Source organism: Sesamum indicum, linkage group LG6, assembly GCF_026168435.1.
Source record: "Sesamum indicum cultivar Baizhima isolate 11 linkage group LG6, ASM2616843v1, whole genome shotgun sequence".
NCBI classification, from domain to species: Eukaryota; Viridiplantae; Streptophyta; class Magnoliopsida; order Lamiales; family Pedaliaceae; genus Sesamum; species Sesamum indicum.
The window spans coordinates 6,289,142-6,310,875 of NC_142662.1; the positions used below are offsets into that span (position 1 = coordinate 6,289,142).

At 34.7% G+C, this 21,734-nt stretch overlaps 5 protein-coding genes across 5 annotated transcripts; 3 read left to right on the forward strand and 2 right to left on the reverse strand.

Annotated features, from left to right (window-relative positions):
- Positions 1 to 47: 47 nt before the first annotated feature.
- Positions 48 to 2,077, forward strand: LOC148787668 (cytochrome P450 71D95-like). The gene is made up of 2 exons (XM_088882297.1): positions 48 to 1,094; positions 1,180 to 2,077. The coding sequence occupies exons 1-2, from the start codon at positions 189 to 191 to the stop codon at positions 1,792 to 1,794; spliced, it is 1,521 nt and encodes a 506-aa protein (XP_088738423.1). The 5' UTR covers positions 48 to 188; the 3' UTR covers positions 1,795 to 2,077.
- A 3,614-nt stretch (positions 2,078 to 5,691) lies between these two features.
- Positions 5,692 to 7,543, forward strand: LOC105164837 (cytochrome P450 71D13-like). Its single transcript, XM_088882254.1, has 2 exons — positions 5,692 to 6,724; positions 6,811 to 7,543. The coding sequence occupies exons 1-2, from the start codon at positions 5,834 to 5,836 to the stop codon at positions 7,423 to 7,425; spliced, it is 1,506 nt and encodes a 501-aa protein (XP_088738380.1). The 5' UTR covers positions 5,692 to 5,833; the 3' UTR covers positions 7,426 to 7,543.
- Positions 7,544 to 9,868: 2,325 nt separating this feature from the next.
- Positions 9,869 to 12,288, reverse strand: LOC148787669 (viridiflorene synthase-like). The gene is made up of 7 exons (XM_088881701.1): positions 12,169 to 12,288; positions 11,726 to 11,990; positions 11,236 to 11,608; positions 10,939 to 11,157; positions 10,689 to 10,827; positions 10,340 to 10,585; positions 9,869 to 10,243 (listed from the first exon to the last, which is right to left on the reverse strand). The coding sequence occupies exons 1-7, from the start codon at positions 12,286 to 12,288 to the stop codon at positions 9,938 to 9,940; spliced, it is 1,668 nt and encodes a 555-aa protein (XP_088737827.1). The 3' UTR covers positions 9,869 to 9,937.
- Positions 12,289 to 15,870: 3,582 nt separating this feature from the next.
- LOC105164838 (cytochrome P450 71D13) lies at positions 15,871 to 18,038 on the forward strand. Its single transcript, XM_011083632.3, has 2 exons — positions 15,871 to 17,116; positions 17,202 to 18,038. The coding sequence occupies exons 1-2, from the start codon at positions 16,226 to 16,228 to the stop codon at positions 17,814 to 17,816; spliced, it is 1,506 nt and encodes a 501-aa protein (XP_011081934.1). The 5' UTR covers positions 15,871 to 16,225; the 3' UTR covers positions 17,817 to 18,038.
- An 823-nt stretch (positions 18,039 to 18,861) lies between these two features.
- LOC105164836 (cytochrome P450 71D95-like) lies at positions 18,862 to 20,845 on the reverse strand. The gene is made up of 2 exons (XM_011083630.3): positions 19,760 to 20,845; positions 18,862 to 19,674 (listed from the first exon to the last, which is right to left on the reverse strand). Exons 1-2 carry the CDS (start codon positions 20,654 to 20,656, stop codon positions 19,054 to 19,056), a joined length of 1,518 nt encoding a protein of 505 aa, XP_011081932.1. The 5' UTR covers positions 20,657 to 20,845; the 3' UTR covers positions 18,862 to 19,053.
- Between the last annotated feature and the right edge of the window lie 889 nt (positions 20,846 to 21,734).

Here is a 21,734-nt window from a genome sequence, read left to right on the forward strand (position 1 = left end):
CAAGTCTAATTAAAAAGATTAAAATATAGGGGACTGATCCAATCAGAGATCATACTTTTCTTATCCTTGTAAATCCTACACTATAAAGATTGTGCAGGCTTTTCATCAAACGCACACAAGAACTAAGATCTAATTGAAACGGAGTTGGTATACATCTGTTCCAATCTAATATCCTTCCCTGAATATACATGCGAGAGCAGGTGATGGAGATCCAGCTGCCCTTTAGCTTCACTACTCTCCTGCTTTTTTCATCTTTCATCTTTTTACTAATCAGGGCATGGGAGAAACTCAATTCTCCCAAAAAATACGAGAAATTGCCTCCAAGCCCGCCAAAGCTGCCGGTGATTGGGCACCTCCACCACTTGGTGGGCGGGCTGCCACACCATGCACTCAGGAGAGTAGCCCAAAAGTACGGACCCGTCTTGTATCTGAAGCTTGGAGAAGTTTCAGCAGTCGTGATTTCATCACGGGAGGCTACTAAGGAGGTGGTCAAACTTCAGGACCCTGCCTGCGCAGATAGACCCGAAAGCATCGGCAGTAAGATCATGTGGTATGATTACACTGATATCGCCTTCAGTGCCTACAACGAGTACTGGAGGCAAATGCGTAAGATATGCATATTGGAGCTTCTCAGCGCTAAGAATGTCAAATCTTTCGGGTCCATTAGGCAGGATGAGGTGTCCCGTCTTATGAAATCTCTTCAGTCCTCTTCTGGACAAGCCATCAATCTGACGGAAAAGGTGTTCGCGTTCACGAGTTCCATCACCTGCAGGGCGGCGTTTGGTAAAGTGATGAGGGATCGCGACGTGTTGATAGCCATGTTAAAGAAGGCGGTTACCATGGCCGGGGGATTTGAGTTGGCTGATCTGTTTCCCTCTTCCAAGTTGCTGCATGTTCTCAGTTGGAACAAATACAAGCTGTTGCGGATGCGGCGGAAGCTTGATACAATTCTTGATGCCATCTTGGAGGAGCATAAACTGAAGCAGAGTGGAGAGTTTGGTGGTGAAGACATTGTCGATGTTCTTCTCAGGATGCAGAAAACTGGAGAACTCCAATTTCCCATCACTAATGACAACATTAAAGCCGTCATTTTTGTAAGAATCCATATACGGCTGACTCGATTCAATACATATATAGCCTTCTTCTTTGTTAACTAATTAACAATGATTTTATATACAGGACATGTTCTCTGCCGGAACTGAAACATCATCAACTACCATCGATTGGGCCATGGCAGAACTAATGAGAAACCCTCGGGTGATGGCAAAAGTACAAGCAGAAGTAAGAGAAGCCTTTAAGGGAAAGACGACGGTGGAAGAGAGCGACGTGCAGGCTCTCAAATACCTGAAATTGGTGATCAAAGAAACATTCAGGCTGCACCCTCCAATCCCATTGCTCCCAAGAGCATGCAGAGATGAATGCAAAGTTAATGGGTACACAATTCCTCTCAAATCCAAAGTCATGATTAACATCTGGGGCATGGGAAGGGATCCCGAATATTGGCACCAACCCGAGACCTTCCAACCCGAAAGATTCGACAACAATTCCATTGATTTCTTGGGGAATAACTTCGAATACATTCCATTCGGGGCAGGAAGAAGGATTTGCCCGGGTATGAATTTCGGGTTGGCGAACGTGGAGCTTCCGTTGGCAAAACTTCTCTACCACTTTGACTGGAAGATGCCGAAAGGAATGACTCCAGATGACATAGACATGACGGAAGCGGAAGGAATTGCGGTCTCAAGAAGGAATGGTCTTGTCTTGGTTCCCTCAATATACACTGCTTCCACTTGACAACTCACGACTCTTCACTGCTGGGAGATATTGCCGCATAAAATAAAATAATTATTGGTGTTATTACAAGTAAACAGATGATGTATTTTTAATCATAGGTCAATTTCAGTTAATTTGTTGCCTACAATACACTTAATTCATAAAAAATACATATAATTTTTTTAAAAAAAAATCAACCATAAGTATAGTATTATAATACATGCAATCCAAATTTTATAGGATTATTTTTTGTTTCAGTTCAACTTAATTCAAACTATATCTTTACACCACTGGCATTGTTCATACCCCCAACAAATTACTATACTATAATGTTGGGGCTAAATTTTAGTTTAACACCTTTCCTATTCAGTAATTATACTATTTTGGTTAAGCTAATTGTACGTCTAAATTATTTATTTGTTATTATTATTAAAAACAGAATTTCACTCCTAAAAAATGAGCAAAGATCATTAATTAATTTTGTGTAAAATATTCTTCACTTTTATATAATTATGATGTAGGTATAATACCGAATCATGTGTTAATTATAAAATGGCCGGAGTAGCCGCTTTCTCCTGAACTTGGTAGTTTCAATAAAATATGCCCCTATTAAAATATTTAATATTAATAATTTTTCTTATAAAAAATTATTTTGTATTGATAATAATTATTAAAGTATATTAGGGTCAGCATTCCAAGATTTGATCCAGTACTGGACTGGATGGGCAGCCTCTCAATTTTCAGTGTCACTGTAGTCATACGATGATGATTTGTTTCCGTTTGCCAGGACAAAGAATCAGACAAAATTATGGATAAAATAATGTTGTGGTGAGTGATGGAAGAACACTGATATGGGCATGCACCGTGCACTCTATCTTTTATATTATCTTATAATTTATTAATTAATTAACCATCACTCATATACATAAACATATTTCCGTTTATAAATTGTTTTTTGCTTCTATTTCCAGTAAAAGAAGTAAAATAAACCCCAGAATATATAAAACCTCAAGAAAGAATGCACTATGTTTGTTTTCATTTCCAACTTATTTTCGAGACAAGTCAAAACATACCCAATGTTTGTCATTATTCAAAAACACCTTATTTATGTGTTTTTAACTGTTTTAGCATAAAAAAACATACATATATATATATACACACATATATACGTAAATATATAAAAAATACATGATTTGACAATGAATAGTATTTTTTATCTCCAAAAATACAACATTAAACATATAATACTTATTTTTAATTATTTCCAAAAACAAATCCAAACATACATACTATCTCTAACACATACTTATTTATCTTTGTTTTTCTCTCTCTATTTCTACAAAACACAACAAAACACTCAGAATACGAATCCAAACATTATGATGATCTTTCTATAATTACAATCCTTCCAACTGAGAATGGATGAATCTTCACTGCTTGGGACGTCCTCTCATAAAATAAAATAATTTCTGTTATTTGTTTTATTTTTTAATATGACAATCCTCAGTTGTTTCGATTGCGTTTTCAATTGTGCGTTTATTTCACTTTTTAATTTTTAAAATAGTGATTAAAATAAAAATATTTTTGTTATATATATTTTCATTTAATATATATTGAACTATGATATGTATTGATATGGCATCACCATATTTCAATATAAAAACATAATTTTATTAATTAATACAAATATTTTTTCATTTTATACAAATGTAAACGAAATTGATAACATATATTTTTGCCACTTAAAACCGAAAATTAGAAATAAAAACACAAATATTAATTGTGATGTCAACTTCCCTTGACTGGTTGAACTGTGGACATACTTTCCATTGTTCTCTTTCCTGCTTTTAGATATAATAAGATCAGTCAATTGATTAAACATAATTACAAGAAAAACACATCATGTGTTTTTATCATCAGTGTCAATTCTGTAGAAGATGCATCCAATTCCCAGTTGCAGCAGAAGCAGAGCTCCATTGACGATGATGAGGTTGCAGCACTCTGCTTCTATTTTATTCTCTGTAATCGTTTTTCTTCAGTTTTACACTTTTATTAGTTTTAAGCAATTTTTACTTTTTAACACTTTTACACGCTGGCATTCATGCTGGAGTAGGCAGGTAAAGTAGTTAGCTTTTCTTCTTCATTTTAACTGTGTATATATTTATGCAGTTTTGCTATAACTAGATTAGTTTTTATCAGAAATAGAAAACTGATTTCTCCCACCGAAATGTTCACCATGAATTCTGCTACTTTGTTGGTGAATTTCATCTTTTAACAAATTCTAAGTGTCTCAATCAATTTTTTGCGTGCAATAAATACCTTTAGCATTGGGATGATCAATTACATATATAGCAAAGTATAAATTTCATAACATTGAGATAATAAAATATAAAAATAAATATAATTCGAATAGCTAATTCACCCTTAACATCAATAATTATAACAGGACAAGATCCACCGTGCTGCTTGATTTATATACGTAAGAAAGATATCCAAACAATAAAATCTAATAATTTCCATTGTGCACGAAAGTGTTATGATGATAATACATTCTTTTGAAAGAGGAAAACTTCATTCCCTTTGAAAGAATTAATTAATTAGAAGAAAATCATCCCTGAATATTTCTTTTTAAATTTGTGGGTAACTTGACGTAAACTATGAATCACCAAATGCAATTTAGATGATTTATATCCCTAATCCTAATATCATGCTTCAGGTATGCTCATTTTCATTCATTTTTTTCTTAAAAAAAATTATGTAATTTTTAATTTTGTATACGAATACATGGTACCCTAACTAATACCATCGATCATTGCAAGAGTACTTCATAAATTACTAATTAATACAATTATAACAGTAAATATTATTATTTGACTAAAAAATTATGTAACAGGTTATTAGTAATTGATTTAACAGTTGTTGATGTTATTTTTTCAAGACTTCAAACCTATACGCAAAAGAAATGTTAAAGGATGGAGGGTAAACATCAAGAATAAGCTTAAATGTCATGTTTGAAAAGACCAGGAGCTAAGAGGCGGGCTCTGAAAAAACTTGAAAGGAGTTCTGATCAGTGTCAATTCAATAAACTTCGGGATTATGCAGAAGAATAGGTCAAGGAGAACAAACTCTAGATCCACTATCATTTTAGGGAGATATCATGAAAATTGTGAAAATAGATGGAGATGATTATCATTTGAAAGGATCACATAGGGGGGTTTGGCTCACTGTTGTCGGGCTAGACCCAACAATAATTTATACCCAATTGTATATGCAGTGGTCCAGAGGGAGTTTAGAGACACTTAGGAATGATTTTTGACTGTGTTGAAATATGATTGAAATATTTAGAAGGAAACTCAATGCACTTTTGTGTCAGATAAACAGAAAAATGCTCCTAAAAGCATTTTATATTGTTTTTCCTCACTTTGCACCCAAATTCTATGTCAGACATATACACAACTTTAGAACAACAGGGTTTAGGTATCTTGCACATAAATATGCATTATGGAAGGCAACAAGAACAAGTACAGTGGTGAATTTAAGCTGAGGGTGGAAGAGATGGAATAGTTAGATTAGAGGATATTTGAAAAGTTTAATGATAAAGCCACCACATGGATGAATCACGCTAAATTGAACTTTCGAAATGTGATATGTTACTATAATAATTGTTATGAAAGCTTCAATGCAAATATAATAATGAAAGAGATAAACCTATTTTTATTATGCTTGAACCAATAAGTACATATATCATAAAAAGATTGCAACATGATAAAGATAAAGCATTTAAAAAGTGGAAAGCAACATTGTCCCACAAAAAAATGTTATTGCAAAAATATTTTGACATAATCGGTGATTGCCTCTACTTACTTTCTAAATGCGATTGATGTGTACATATATGTATATATATATATATATGACAATCATTCATACATCTAGCACAAAAAAACATAAAAAAAAGATCAACTGTAGTATGAATTAATCTTCCATTTGAATGATTCATGAATTGAATACAAATCAATCCAGCTGTAGTATGAATTAATTTTCATACAAGACTAGAGCAGTAATGGAGATCCAGCTGCCCGTCAGCTTCACTACTCTCCTGCTTTCTTCATCTTTCATCTTCTTACTAATCAGAGCATGGATGAAGCCCAAGTCCCCAAGAAAATACGAGAAACTGCCTCCAAGCCCGCCGCAGCTGCCAGTGATTGGGCACCTTCACCACTTGGTGGGCGGGCTGCCACACCACGCACTCAGGAGAGTTGCCCAAAAGTATGGTCCCGTCTTGTATCTGAAGCTTGGAGAAGTTTCAGCAGTCGTAATTTCATCGCGGGAGGCCACTAAGGAGGTGGTCAAAGTTCAGGACCCTGCCTGCGCTGATAGACCCGAAAGCATCAGCAGTAAGATCATGTGGTATGATCACACTGACATCGCCTTCAGTGCCTACAACGAGTACTGGAGGCAAATGCGTAAGATATGCATATTGGAGCTTCTCAGCGCTAAGAATGTCAAATCTTTCGGGTCCATTAGGCAGGATGAGGTGTCCCGTCTTATGAAATCTCTTCAGTCATCTTCTGGACAAGCCATCAATCTGACGGAAAAGGTATTTGCGTTCACGATTTCCATCACTTGCAGAGCGGCGGTTGGTAAAGTGATGAGGGATCGCGACGTGTTGATAGCCCTGTTAAAGAAGGCGGTTACCATGGCCGGGGGATTTGAGTTGGCTGATCTGTTTCCCTCTTCCAAGTTGCTGCATGTTCTCAGTTGGAACAAATACAAGCTGTTGCGGATGCGGCGGAAGCTTGATACAGTTCTTGATGCCATCTTGGAGGAGCATAAACTGAAGCAGAGTGGAGAGTTTGGTGGTGAAGACATTGTCGATGTTCTTCTCAGGATGCAGAAAACTGAAGAACTCCAATTTCCAATTACTAACGACAACATCAAAGCCGTGCTTTTCGTAAGTAGATTATTTAATTTGTTTGCTCACCATCAAACATTTTTCACTCTTTCTATATGTGTTCTAAACAATGATTTTCTATATAGGACATGTTCTCAGCAGGAACTGAAACATCATCATCTACCATCGATTGGGCCATGGCAGAACTAATGAGAAACCCCCGGGTGATGGCAAAAGTACAAGCAGAAGTAAGAGAGGCCTTTAAGGGAAAGACGATGGTGGAAGAGAGCGACGTGCAGGCTCTCAAATACCTGAAATTGGTGATCAAAGAAACATTCAGGCTGCACCCTCCAGCCCCATTGCTCCCAAGAGCATGCAGAGATGAATGCAAAGTTAATGGGTACACAATTCCTCTCAAATCCAAAGTCATGATTAACATCTGGGGCATGGGAAGGGATCCCGAATATTGGCACCAACCCGAGACCTTCCAACCCGAAAGATTCGACAACAATTCCATTGATTTCTTGGGGAATAACTTCGAATACATTCCATTCGGGGCAGGAAGAAGGATTTGCCCGGGTATGAATTTCGGGTTGGCGAACGTGGAGCTTCCGTTGGCAAAACTTCTCTACCACTTTGACTGGAAGATGCCGAAAGGAATGACTCCAGATGACATAGACATGACGGAAGCGCAAGGAATTGCGGTCTCAAGAAGGAATGGTCTTGTCTTGGTTCCCTCAATCTACACTGCTTCCACTTGACAACTCACGACACTTCACTGCTGGGAGATGTTGCCTCATAAAATAAAATAATTATTAGTGTTATTATAATTAATTATCTTTTCAATATGGTAATCTCCACTTTCTCTTCTTCTTTTCTTCTTTTTTTTGCAAAAACATCTACTGTTTTCTTTGGTGAATAACAGAAAATTCTTATTAAAATTTAATTTAATCCAACTAAATTCATTACACTTATGTAATTAGTCATTTTTTTTTTACTATACCAACCACACTGCAAATTCATTGTATTTTGTTTAGGTTTAGGTCTTAATACCGGAAATTAATGTTAAGTAATTGTTGTCAACTTAACTTGACTGCTCCAACTGTGTACATACTTCTCTTTCCTGCTGTTAGGAATAATAAGAGTAACAAGTTCAGTCAATTAGTTGAATATAATTATAAGAAAATTAAACAGATCATGTAAAAAATCATAGGGTCAATTTCAATCAATTTGTTGCGTGCAATACACTTAATTCATGGGCTAAATTTTAGTTTAACACCCTTCCTATTGAGTAATTACACTATTTTAGTTAAGCTAATTGTACGTCTAAATTATTTATTTGTTATTATTATTAAAAACAGAATTTCACTCCTCAAAAAAATGAGCAAAGATCATTAATTAATTTTGTGTAAAATATTCTTCACTTTTATATAATTATGATATAGGTATGATACCGAATCATGTGTTAATTATAAAATAGTCGGAGAAGCCGCTTTCTTCTGAACTTTGTCGTTTCAATAAAATATGCACCTTACTAAATTAATATTAATAATTTTTCTTATAATTAATTTCTTGAGGAGGTTGATGTTGGTAGGGCATCCAAAAAGTTGTATAACTATTAATTAATATGCCACTAATTTCCATCGTGCACGAAAGTGTTATGATGATAATTAATACATGCTTTTGAAAGAGGAAAACTTCATTCCCTTTGAAGGATTAATTAATTAGAAGAAAATCATCCCTGAATATTTCTTTTTAAATTTGTGGGGAACTTGACGTAAACTATGAATCACCAAATGCAATTTAGATGATTTATATCCCTAATCCTAATATCATACTTCACGTATGCTCATTTTCATTCATTTTTATTTTTTAAAAAAATTATGTAAGTTTTAATTTCGTATACGAATACATGATACCCTAACTAATACCATAGATCATTGCAAGAGTACTTCATAAATTACTAACTAATACAATTATAGCAGTAACATATAATTATCTGACTACAAAATTATGTAGCAGGTTGTTAGTAATTGATTTAACAGTTGTTGATGTTATTTTTTCAAGACTTCAAACCTATACGCAAAAGAAATGTTAAAGGATGGAGGGTAAACATCAAGAATAAGCTTAAATGTCATGTTTAAAAAGACCAGGAGCTAAGAGACGGGCTCTGAAAAAACATGAAAGGAGTTCTAATCAGTGTCAATTCAATAAACTTCGGGATTATGCAGAAGAATAGGTCAAGGAGAACAAACCCTAGATCCACTATCATTTTAGGGAGATATCATGAAAATTGTGAAAATAGATGGAGATGACTATCATTTGAAAGGATCACATAGGGGGGTTTGGCTCACTGTTGTCGGGCTAGACCTCAACAATAATTTATACCCAATTGTATATGCAATGGTCCAGAGGGAGTTTAGAGACACTTAGGAATGATTTTTGACTGTGTTGAAATATGATTGAAATATTTAGAAGGAAACTCAATGCACTTTTGTGTCAGATAAACAGAAAAATACCCCTAAAAGCATTTTACATTGTTTTCCCTCACTTTGCACCCAAATTCTATGTCAGACATATACACAACAACTTTAAAACAACAGGGTTTAGGTATCTTGGACATAAAAATGCATTATGGAAGGCAACAGGAACAAGTACAGTGGGTGAATTTAAGCTAAGGGTGGAAGAGATGGAATAGTTAGATTAGGAGATATCTGAAAAGTTTAATGACAAGGTACCACATGGATGAAATCATGCTACACTGAACTTTCGAAATCTGATATGTTACTTTAATAATTATTATGAAACCTTTAATGCAAATATAATAACGCAAGAAATAAACCTATTTTTATTATGCTTGAACCGATAAGTACATATATTATAAAAAGATTGCAAAAAGATAAAGATAAAGCATTTAAACAGTGGAAAGCGACATTGCACACATTAAAAAGTTATTGCAAAAATATTTTGACATAATCGGTGATTGCCTCTCCATCCAGGCCAAGGACAACTACTATCAAATGTCTTACAATACTTACTTTCTAAATGCGATTGATGTGTACATATATATATATATATATATGTATATATGACAATCATTCATACATCTAGCACAAAAAAACATAAAAAAAAATCAACTGTAGTATGAATTAATCTTCCATTTGAATGATGCATGAATTGAATACAAATGAATCATTTAACTACTACATATAAATGAATAAAAAAACAGAATAAATTTTGACTGGATCATACAAAATCATATACATGTAATTATCAAGAATTTTGAATACTGAAGGAATCGACGAGCAATCCAGTAATAAGGGGCTTCAACACTTTCTCGGGATGAGTATAGCCATCTTGATTGTGCTTGTAAACAACATCGATCAGTCGGGACAGATTCACAACTCTTTTCAGAACCTCCATTGAAACTGATTTTTCCTTCACACATTCCTCGTTCATATCCTTCCATGCATTCTCAGCAATGTTCTTAAATTCCTCCATTGCCTCTTCCTCGGATACTCCGTAGTCTTTCATGTAGCACTCGATCCCCGTCGCACTTTGTCCTCTTTTCTTCTCAATCTGTGAAATTATCCGACATGTCAGAATGAGATCAGAAGCATATATTTGTGTACGTGTGTTTTTGGTAATGAGTTTGAAATATTTTTATATATATACCTCGTAAGTTGCTACATCATCGACAATCCGGCAAATAGTGACATTAGCTACTTGAATTTTGGGTTTTCCTACAAGCCAATCGAAAGCTTCCTTTGTAACAGCGTTCATGCCGATGAAAGACGTGGCTGCCAGCAGGTAATATGTGCTGGTAATGAAGCCATTGGTCATATAATCAGCAAAGGGAGGCATGTATCCTTCAATGAACCACTTTGCCTCAATGTTGTAACTCCTCACTATCTCTTTCATCTGTTCAAAATGTACATGATCAGAACTATATAATAAGTTTTATTTTCTCGTACATAACATGGTATTATATATTGAAATTAGGACAAGTGTTCATCACACATACTGTTGCTTTTGCATAATGAACAGCAAATGATCTTCCTTGTTGTCTTAATTCTTGCTCGTACTGATCGTAAAGATCTAAAAGAACTCTATAGCACATCTTCATGTAGTCTGGCAGTCTATCGATTTCCTTAATATCCCATCTGATAAATAATCATCAGACATGGAAGAAATTAAATTTGTTGATCAGTTCCGGTTAATCCCAGAAGTAAGACAGGCAAAGTTTAGCATGGTAATGGTATAATTATGTATACCTTTCAACTGCATCTGTAAAAATTTCAAGCTCGTCAACGGTACCATATGAATCATAAGTATCATCAATTACTGAGATCATAGCTATAGTTTTAGCCAGCATGATACGAGCACGAGAATATTGAGGTTCAAAATACACTCCCAATGTCCAAAAATAGCATTCCACCACTCTATCTCTTGCGTATGAAAGTTTGGAAACAAGATCCAATTCCTTCCACCACCTGCGACCCAACCAACAAGATTTAGATACGAGTTAGAACCAAACAATCCTAATACCTGTATCATTAATTCTTAAGTACCTTGACAATTCACTAAGTTCTTCCCTATGCAGCATCTGCAGCAAATTGAAGTCCATTTTTGCAAGCCTCAACAAGGAATCATTCTTTGATTCATATTCCTCATAGACAGATATGTACCGACGTGCCTCCACCCTTGGGATGCCTCGTTGCAGGCACTGCTCCAACGCATGTGCTACTTGTTCCTTCAAGGGAGAGCTCAAATGTGGAGCAATGGACTCAAGATGAGCAGTTGCAAAAGTGATAGCCTCGTCTAAAATACCTTCTCCGCGTGTTCTTAAATTAGCTGCTTCATATAGACTTAAAAGACCCTTAGCGTCACCCCTCAGTGAATTCTTGAACTTACCATCACTTTCCGTAAACTTATGAAAAATTCCTGTTTCCACAAATTGCATGAAATTAGGATAACTTCACAGGTACCATTCCTAAATTAAAAGGTGTCTATAGAACAGAAAATTTTGGCACTTATATTATATGGACTGAGTTTAATTACCTGAAGAGATGGGATGACCATGTTGACGTAGTAACCTAAAGTAAAGAGCAACAGTGTGTAAATCATCGCTAACAAAGCTGAAACAGGCGTTGTAAAAGTTCAGAATCTGTTCTTCGATTTCTCTTTCAAAATGATATGAAATGCCGAGGCGCTCAATGCTGTCTATCAAGTTCAGCTTTCCAGCCATATTTTTGTTGTTTGCTACAATCATCTTCCTGACCTCCTTCTTCAATGATTCAATTTCTTGGGCATAAGATTCTACAACCTGTCGTGGGGGCATAAGAACATAGTAATTATTATATGATAGTTGATGTCATAAAGTCCATCAGTTTTAATGAATGTCATATATCAGTTTTGATGGTTTGCATGCAACATATATCAGTTTTAATGAATGTCATAGCTACGTACGTACTCAAACAGTAGGGAAATACGATGATATATACCTGAGTGTCAATGGGAACTGAAGTGAAAAGATCACCCCATAAACTAGGTGAGAAGTTGGCCAACGGGCGAACGATCTCTTGTTGATAGTGTACAACGTTTTCAACACTAGCTGAAACCATTGTTGGACTTATGATTTTCCTAATATTAGAATTCGATCAGAACCTTAATCCAAAGGAAGAAATGAGGTTTTCTGAACCTGATGAGTGGTATGTTTGCTGCAATATTGCAATATGGGGGACGGATCAGATAGATGTATTTATAGCCGTGACAAGCGCCGAGGATTTCCAGGGCTGTTTTTCTCGAGGAATAAATTGTGGTCCGAATTCTCTTTACGCTTCTTGAATTTCAAACTCAGGGGATGAACGATGCTTCCATGTTCTTTCTGTCGCCTCCAAATTTCAGATTTTAAGATGCACTGCGCTGGTCAATTCTATATCACTTTCAAAAACTACAAGGATATATATTTTGGTTATACTTAATTATTTAAAATATTTTATAAATTCGTAGATTTTATAAAATATTCTTAGAGTTTAAAAGTATATTAAATTTTATTTGACAAATAAAATTTTAAAATGTTAACTTGAATAAAATAAGATAATGGAGTTTATACAATAATTTTATAATTAATATGATTGAAATTAAAAGAGTTTGTATGTTGAATTGACTAATCCTAAAACTAAGTTGAGAAATAATCACTTTCTAAAGGAGCTTATAAACTTGACATCTTATTTTAATTTGAATCTTATAAACTTATTCTCTAAAAATTTTACCAAATATTTTATAAGATTTCTCAACATTTTTATGGGATAAAATGTTCTTTTAGTCCCATAAAATAAGGACAAAATTCATTTTTGATACCACAATTATTAGACCATAAAATTCATAATTATGTAATTTTAGTTCCAAAAAGTCATGTGTGTTGTGGTTTTTGGATTGAAAATGCATTATTTGGAACTAAATGAGCATTGTAAATCACATTTTTTTGGACTAAAAAGATGTGATTTTAAATTTTATGGAACTAAAAGTGTCATCTTGTAATTATAGTAACAAAAAAAATTCTACCCTTTTTTTATGGGTCTAATAAAATATTTTACCCTATCTTATGACATATTTTTACTTGAGATAAAAATAGTTGTAATTTTTATGAACTCAATTAAAGTTTTTCAACGACATCATTTATCAATACATTATTAAAAGTATTTATATGCTTTTATATTGTTAAATTAATAATAGAAACATACATACATATATGCATATATATATACACACATATATGAACGTATGGATATAGAAAATATAAACGAAGAAAAGCAAAATAAACATTTTTCACATGTGAAATTGAAAATCAAGAATGAAAAAGAAAATTAAACTGAAATATAGGTTTCATCATAAATGGTAGGAATAATTAATTACACTGTCATCCTTAGATATTTGGTAAAATATATGTAAAAAATCCGTATAGGTTTTGAAAATTATTTTAGTTTGACAAATAGATCCTTTCATTGATCAAAATCCACTTAACTTATTGATATTAGTATATGTACCCATGATTAACTTATTGCTAACTTATTCTAAATCGAACATATTTTTTTGTGATCAAATTATCCTTATAAGGGTGAAGATATACCTCATCACATACATTAATACACGTGAACATGTATATATAAAAGTAGTTTGATCAAAACAAGATTTATTTGATTTGTAATAAGTTAGAAAATAAGTCAATCATGAGTAAATATGAATCTTCATTCAACTTTTTTTTTTTACTATTATCAACAAATTCGATAAATTCTAACTAATAAAAATTTTTATTTATTAAACGAAAACAAACATAAAAAATACTAAATATAATTTATCAAAATACAGTAAATCTATTTGCAATTAGACAAGGGACTTAATTATCCCGAAATGGTATATATGTTATTAGTGTCCTATGTTGTGTGTTTCTTTGTGTTTTTTTCTGTTTTTGACGAGGATATTCGGGCTCCAGGAATGGTTGAGTTGAATGGATGTGTGAAGCAACTTTTGAAATTATTGTCTTCCAGATGTAGCAAAATTTACCAATATTCGCTAGAAGAGTCCAATTTTACAGGTCCCGCCTATGAAGACGAGAAAAGGTCCAATTTGATTGGGATTTGGAATTGGAATTGGAATTGGAATCGGAGTCCTGCCGGAAGGTTTTGTTTTTTTCAATTCGGTTGACAAATTTCTAGTGCAATCTGACCGTTGTTAAAGTAAATTTAGGGTTTTCCAGAATTTTATTTTTTTGGTTTGTTTTTACTGCAGGTGTCCTAATCCATCTAGAGAACAACTTAATCCTGTTCGGGTATGAATGAAAGAATTAAATCTCTTGTAGTAATTAAATGTATATCGAATCTTTGCTCCCTAACAAGATTTCATGGTAGGGTACGTTTTCTGAATGTTGTTTACATGAATACTAATTAAATGACTGTTATGCTTTTTTAAAATATTGAGATATATGTGACGATCGATCATTCATGTCCCCACTATAAAAAGCATTTAGTGAATATAGCATGAACACGAGATTAGAAGGTGTTTCGTATATTTAATTTCTTAAAAAATATAATTTTATCCCCAAAAAATTATTATATTTTTTATAAGTGGAATAATAAATCGGTTGAAACAAGATAAAATTATGAGATTGAAAAGAAATATAAGAAAAAAGATAGAATAAAATCATAGATAAAGAAGTGACAATTCAAATTTTGCTAAGAGCAAATGGGAATTAATTTTTTCTAAGTGATGATTATATCATTACATAACATCTCGACAAGCTAAATAATATGGGTTGAATTATTAAGATTTCCGAAACTGTTGGTATGTGAATGTCCATTACATGAAAGATGGCCCTTACGTTGTCTTAAGTATTGTTTCAACCCATCTGGACAACATTCTTTCTTATTTTATTCAGATAATTAAGCAATTCTTTCTTAATATTCAATTTAATTATATGGAGATCTGTTGTAATTTTGGCAATTACATATAGTAAGTTTGGTATTTATTTTTATCTAACAAGTAAATCTATTTGTTAATCAAAATTACTTAATTTGCTAATATTAGCAAAAAAAAAAATATTGAATAAAAATCTATGTTTACACCAATTGACTTATTATTACGAGTCAAATAAATTTTTTTCTAACCAAACTATCTTGATATATCTCACACCCTAATGCATGTGGGAATATATATCTTCACCTTTATAACACGATAATTAGGTCAAAGAAAATTTGTTCAACTTCAAATAAGTCGGTAAACAAGTCAAATATGGATTTTCATTCAACCATTTTGCTAGTATCAGCAAATTCAATTAATTTTGTTTAATAGAGAGATCTATTTGTTTGACGAAAGAAAAATGTAATTTTTCAAATCACAAAAAATTTATGTGTAATTGAACTAAATCTCAAGAAGGGTTGTGTAATTATTCCCAATTTCTTTGATATACAAAAAAATTAGAAAAAGTAAAAAATCAGAAAGACATAAGCGAAGCACGTGCATGGCTGCTTGAAGAAAATTCTTAACAATAATTCTAATTGACCTGTAGACTAACTGGACTGCTGTTATAAGTCTTCCACGCAAGAGACAAATTCCCTCACTCAGTCATCTGATTCCTCGGAGGAAAAGAATATAAAACAGATCTTGATTTGGACCAACGAAGAAAATACACCAATATACCTTAAACAACAAAAGTAGCTTTAAATTATTAATGCAACAATCAGCTACCACCCCATTCTCAAAATTCAGATTCAAATGCAACAACTACTACTATGAAGATCCATCTTATCCATCGATGCCCGTCAAACTTGATGCACAGACCGAAAGAATGCATGTAGTAATTTTCATGATCGAAGACCATACTTTTCTTCTCCTGCTAAGACCTTCCAATATAAATACATGCAAAAGAGTGTGCAACCTTACTTTCATCCAACAACACATACAATACCTAAGATCTTGATTGGAACAGAGATCTGTAGTTGGCATACATCTGTTCCAATTCCGTTTTCCTTCCTGTAATTTTCATACAAGACTAGAGCAGTAATGGAGATCCAGCTGCCCGTCAGCTTCACTACTCTCCTGCTTTTTTCATCTTTCATCTTCTTACTAATCAGAGCATGGATGAAGCCCAAGTCCCCAAGAAAATACGAGAAACTGCCTCCAAGCCCGCCGCAGCTGCCGGTGATTGGGCACCTTCACCACTTGGTGGGCGGGCTGCCACACCACGCACTCAGGAGAGTTGCCCAAAAGTATGGTCCCGTCTTGTATCTGAAGCTTGGAGAAGTTTCAGCAGTCGTAATTTCATCGCGGGAGGCCACCAAGGAGGTGGTCAAAGTTCAGGACCCTGCCTGCGCTGATAGACCCGAAAGCATCGGCAGTAAGATCATGTGGTATGATTACACTGACATTGCCTTCAGTGCCTACAACGAGTACTGGAGGCAAATGCGTAAGATATGCATATTGGAGCTTCTCAGCGCTAAGAATGTCAAATCTTTCGGGTCCATTAGGCAGGATGAGGTGTCCCGTCTTATGAAATCTCTTCAGTCTTCTTCTGGACAAGCCATCAATCTGACGGAAAAGGTGTTTGCGTTCACGAGTTCCATCACTTGCAGGGCGGCGTTTGGTAAAGTGATGAGGGATCGCGACGTGTTGATAGCCATGTTAAAGAAGGCGGTTACCATGGCCGGGGGATTTGAGTTGGCTGATCTGTTTCCCTCTTCCAAGTTGCTGCATGTTCTCAGTTGGAACAAATACAAGCTGTTGCGGATGCGGAGGAAGCTTGATACAATTCTTGATGCCATCTTGGAGGAGCATAAACTGAAGCAGAGTGGAGAGTTTGGTGGTGAAGACATTGTCGATGTTCTTCTCAGGATGCAGAAAACTGGAGAACTCCAATTTCCCATCACTAATGACAACGTTAAAGCCGTCATTTTTGTAAGAATCCATATACGGCTGACTCGATTCAATACATATATAGCCTTCTTCTTTGTTAACTAATTAACAATGATTTTATATACAGGACATGTTCTCTGCCGGAACTGAAACATCATCAACTACCATCGACTGGGCCATGGCAGAACTAATGAGAAACCCCCGGGTGATGGCAAAAGTACAAGCAGAAGTAAGAGAAGCCTTTAAGGGAAAGACGACGGTGGAAGAGAGCGACGTGCAGGCTCTCAAATACCTGAAATTGGTGATCAAAGAAACATTCAGGCTGCACCCTCCAATCCCATTGCTCCCAAGAGCATGCAGAGATGAATGCAAAGTTAATGGGTACACAATTCCTCTCAAATCCAAAGTCATGATTAACATCTGGGCCATGGGAAGGGATCCCGCATATTGGGACCAACCCGACACCTTCCAACCCGAAAGATTCGACAACAATTCCATTGATTTCTTGGGGAATAACTTCGAATACATTCCATTCGGGGCAGGAAGAAGGATTTGCCCGGGTATGAATTTCGGGTTGGCAAACGTGGAGCTTCCATTGGCACAACTTCTCTACCACTTCGACTGGAAGATGCCGAAAGGAATGACTCCAGATGACATAGATATGACGGAGGCTGAAGGAATTGCGGTCTCAAGAAGGAATGCTCTTCTCTTGGTTCCCACAATTTACAGTGCTTCCAATTGACAACTCACGACTCTTCACTGCCTCGAGACGACGCCTCCTAAAATAAAATAAAATAATTACTGTTAAAAATTATGAGTTCTATTGTTTAATATGGTAAGCGTCAATTTTTCTTTTTCTTTTTGCCATAAATATGTACTCTTTCATCCTGTAACTATGTATAGCGTTTTGGCCTTAATAATGGTAATTTGGTCAACTATCAACACAGTTCAATTGTTCTTGGTCTATCTTGTTTTAACACATGCCGGACCTGTATTGTATGCCACCAATACGCGCATAAATTGATATATTTTGTTCCAGGATTTTTTTTAATTTTTGTAGTATTGGTTATGAATTTTTATTTTTGATTCAATAATTTTAAAGAATTAGTATTTTTTGTTATATATCACATTTTTGTTGGTTTATTTAGAAGAAAAGATTATGTCGTTGTAAAGTGTATCAAAAGTATTATTTTTTAAAATTATCAGGCAAAAAGTGATAATCTCATGATCAGTAAAATCAATAGTGTAAAAGCCCTAAAGGCCATGTACTAAGCATGTGTTATTTCTGTTAATATATAATGAAAGATGATATAGTATCAAAAATACTATTTTTTAAAAATTATGGATTAAAAGTGACTATTGGTAATTAATAGGATAAAGAAATTAAAAAAAACTCTAAATTATAGAACAACAAATGTTACTTTTCTTTACAATTATCATTTGGTTTTGAAAAATACCAAGGCTAGCTACAAGAAATAAAAATTTAGAAAAACAAGAAGACGAGTATGCTTATTCTATAATATGGCAATGCGCGCCAATCTTAATAAACATGCAATGAAAAATAATTTTAATTTTGTATATCAATTAATATTCAATTTCATAAAATTTTAGTATAATGATTAAAATTAAAATATGATAAATAAATATAAAAATTACTAGTATAAGTACTTATTTTATTGTACTTATTAGAATTTGTTGTTTCATAGTCATCTAATTGGACTCATCTAAATGATTTAATTTCAGAAACTTTCTCCACTTGTAGAGTTGGCCAATTAACGCACAACATATTGCGCTACTCAATAGCTTTGTTATCTATATTTGACTAGTGAAAGTTGTTGGTACATAGACGGCACGCTAAGTGTTGATAATTTTTTAATATTAATATAATTATATAACTACTATTTCGATTAAACAAAAAGAAGTGAAATGTCTAAAATTTTGGTATACTTGATAAAGGTTATATTGATGCATCTTGGTGATCAAGTCTCCTGGGAAGGATTGTAGGGTGTGGGAACCAAGAATAGACCATTCTTTCTTGCGATCGCAATTCCTTCTGCCTCCGTCATGTCTACATCGTCTGGAGTCATTCCTTTCGGCATCTTCCAGTCGAAGTGGTAGAGAAGTTGTGCCAATGGAAGCTCCACATTTGCCAGTCCGAAGTTCATCCCAGGGCAAATCCTTCTTCCTGCCCCGAATGGGATGTATTCCAAGTTATTCCCCAAGAAATCAATGCAACTGTTGTCGAATCTTTCGGGTTGGAAGGTCTCGGGTTGATGCCAATATTCGGGATCCCTTCCCATGGCCCAGATGTTAATCAGGACTTTGGATTTGAGAGGAATTGAGTAGCCATTAACTTCGCATTCATCTCTGCATGCTCTTGGGAGTAATGGGATTGGAGGGTGCAGCCTGAATGTTTCTTTGATCACCAATTTCAGGTATTTGAGAGCCTGCACGTCGCTCTCTTCCACCGTCGTCTTTCCCTTAAAGGCTTCTCTTACTTCTGCTTGTACTTTTGCCATCACCCGAGGGTTTCTCATTAGTTCTGCCATGGCCCAATCGATGGTAGTTGATGATGTTTCAGTTCCGGCAGAGAACATGTCCTGTATATAAAATCATTGTTAATTAGTTAACAAAGAAGAAGGCTATATATGTATTGAATCGAGTCAGCCGTATATGGATTCTTACAAAAATGACGGCTTTGATGTTGTCATTAGTGATGGGAAATTGGAGTTCTCCGTTTTTCTGCATTCTGAGTAGAACATCCACTATGTCTTCACCGCGGCTAACATCTCCACTCTTCTTCAATTTATGCTCCTCCAGGATGACATCAAGAATTGCATCGAGCTTCCGCCGCATCCGTAACAATTTGTATTTGTTCCAACAGAGAACATGCATCAATTTGGAAGAGGGAAACAAATCAGCCAACTCAAATCCTCCGGCCATTGCGACTGCCTTCTTCAACATTTCTATCAGCTTGTCGCGATCCCTCATCACTTTACCTAAAGACGCCCTGCAGATGACAGAACTCGTGAACGCAAACACCTTTTGGGTCAGATTGATGGCCTCTCCAGATGACGACCGGAGAGATTCAAGGAGAAGAGACAACTCCTCCTGCCTAATGTACCCAAAAGACCTGACATTCTTAGCGCTGAGAAGCTCCAGAGTGCAAATCTTACGCATCTGCCTCCAGTATCCGTTGTAGGGACTGAAGGTCATGTCAACGTAATCGTACCACATGATCTGAATGCCGATGCTTTCAGGTCTATTTGCGCAGGCAGGGTCCTGATCTTTGAGCACCTCTTTAGTCGCCTCCCGTGATGAAATCACGACAGCTGAGACTTCTCCAAGCTGCAGATGAATGACGGGTCCATACTTGTGAGCTATTCTTCTGTATGCACGATGTGGCAGCTCGCCGGCCAAGTGGTGGAGGTGCCCAATCACCGGCAGCTTTGGAGGGCCTGGAGGCAACTTCTCGTATTTTCTGGGGGATTTGGATTTCTTCCATGCCATGATTAGAAAGAAGATGAAAGATGGAAAAAGCAGCAGAGCAGTACTGAAGCTAAAAGGCATCGGGATCTCCATTACTTGCCCTTAACGGAAGGAAATTGGAGCACAATTGTTCCAATCAAGATCTTAGTTATTGTGAGTGTTGGGACCCGTTGGTTGATGAAACTCATGCACAATTGTGCATATATTTATAGTGGAAAAATAGCCACATCTAATCTATTTTCAGTTCGTGCCGTGTCACTATCTAGCCATCTCAATTCAACTTAAAACATATATATAGAGAGAATTCTCATAAATTAAGTGTAGTCGTGAAAATAGAGCCCCAAAAATTTTCCATCAATAAATTTTACCTTTCAGAGACGGATTCAAAGACAACATGTATTTCATCTTAATTGTAAAATAAAGCTACAATATATAGACGGAACTTTTGGACTTCCAGCACCAAATTTCTTTTTGAAAATTTTGCTTCTCTGATTTGTTAGAGACCCAATTATAGGTTTTTTTTCCATCTCTGAAACCCTTTACTGTTGTAGTAAAATTAAAAAAGATATAAGATCAAAATTCTATTATAAAAAGTTAAAATATAAAAATAATGATTGAAATACCACGTAAGAGGCACATACATTTTTTAATAAAAAGAATTACTAAAATTATAAAAATTAAAAAAATATGAAATTAAAATATTATCCTAAAAAAAATAAAAAATACATTTAAGCCTCATAAAGTTGGTCAAGAATACCTACAAAATCATGTTTGGCAACCTAAGTAGCTAATTTGTAGGGTTTTCACATAGCAAATTTGGTACAATTGTATAAAATATGTAACAGTATTGTTTAATATTATTTATATATATATATATATATATTATAGGTAGCAACAAACTTAAGGAGATACCGAGTGCCTTCCTCATTAATTAATAGGATAAATTGCAATTCCACCCCTCTCTCATTAGGGTTTAGATAATTATAAATATTTTTTTTATTATTTAAAAAATTAAAAATATTTAATAATTATAACATTATTTTAACAACAAATCTATTTCGTTAGCCTCCATTAAATTTTAATCCAAATTTTACAATGAACTAATTAAAATATTCTTTCGATATATCTTTTTGTGGACTAATACACTTATGGATTATTTATTTTAAGCCTC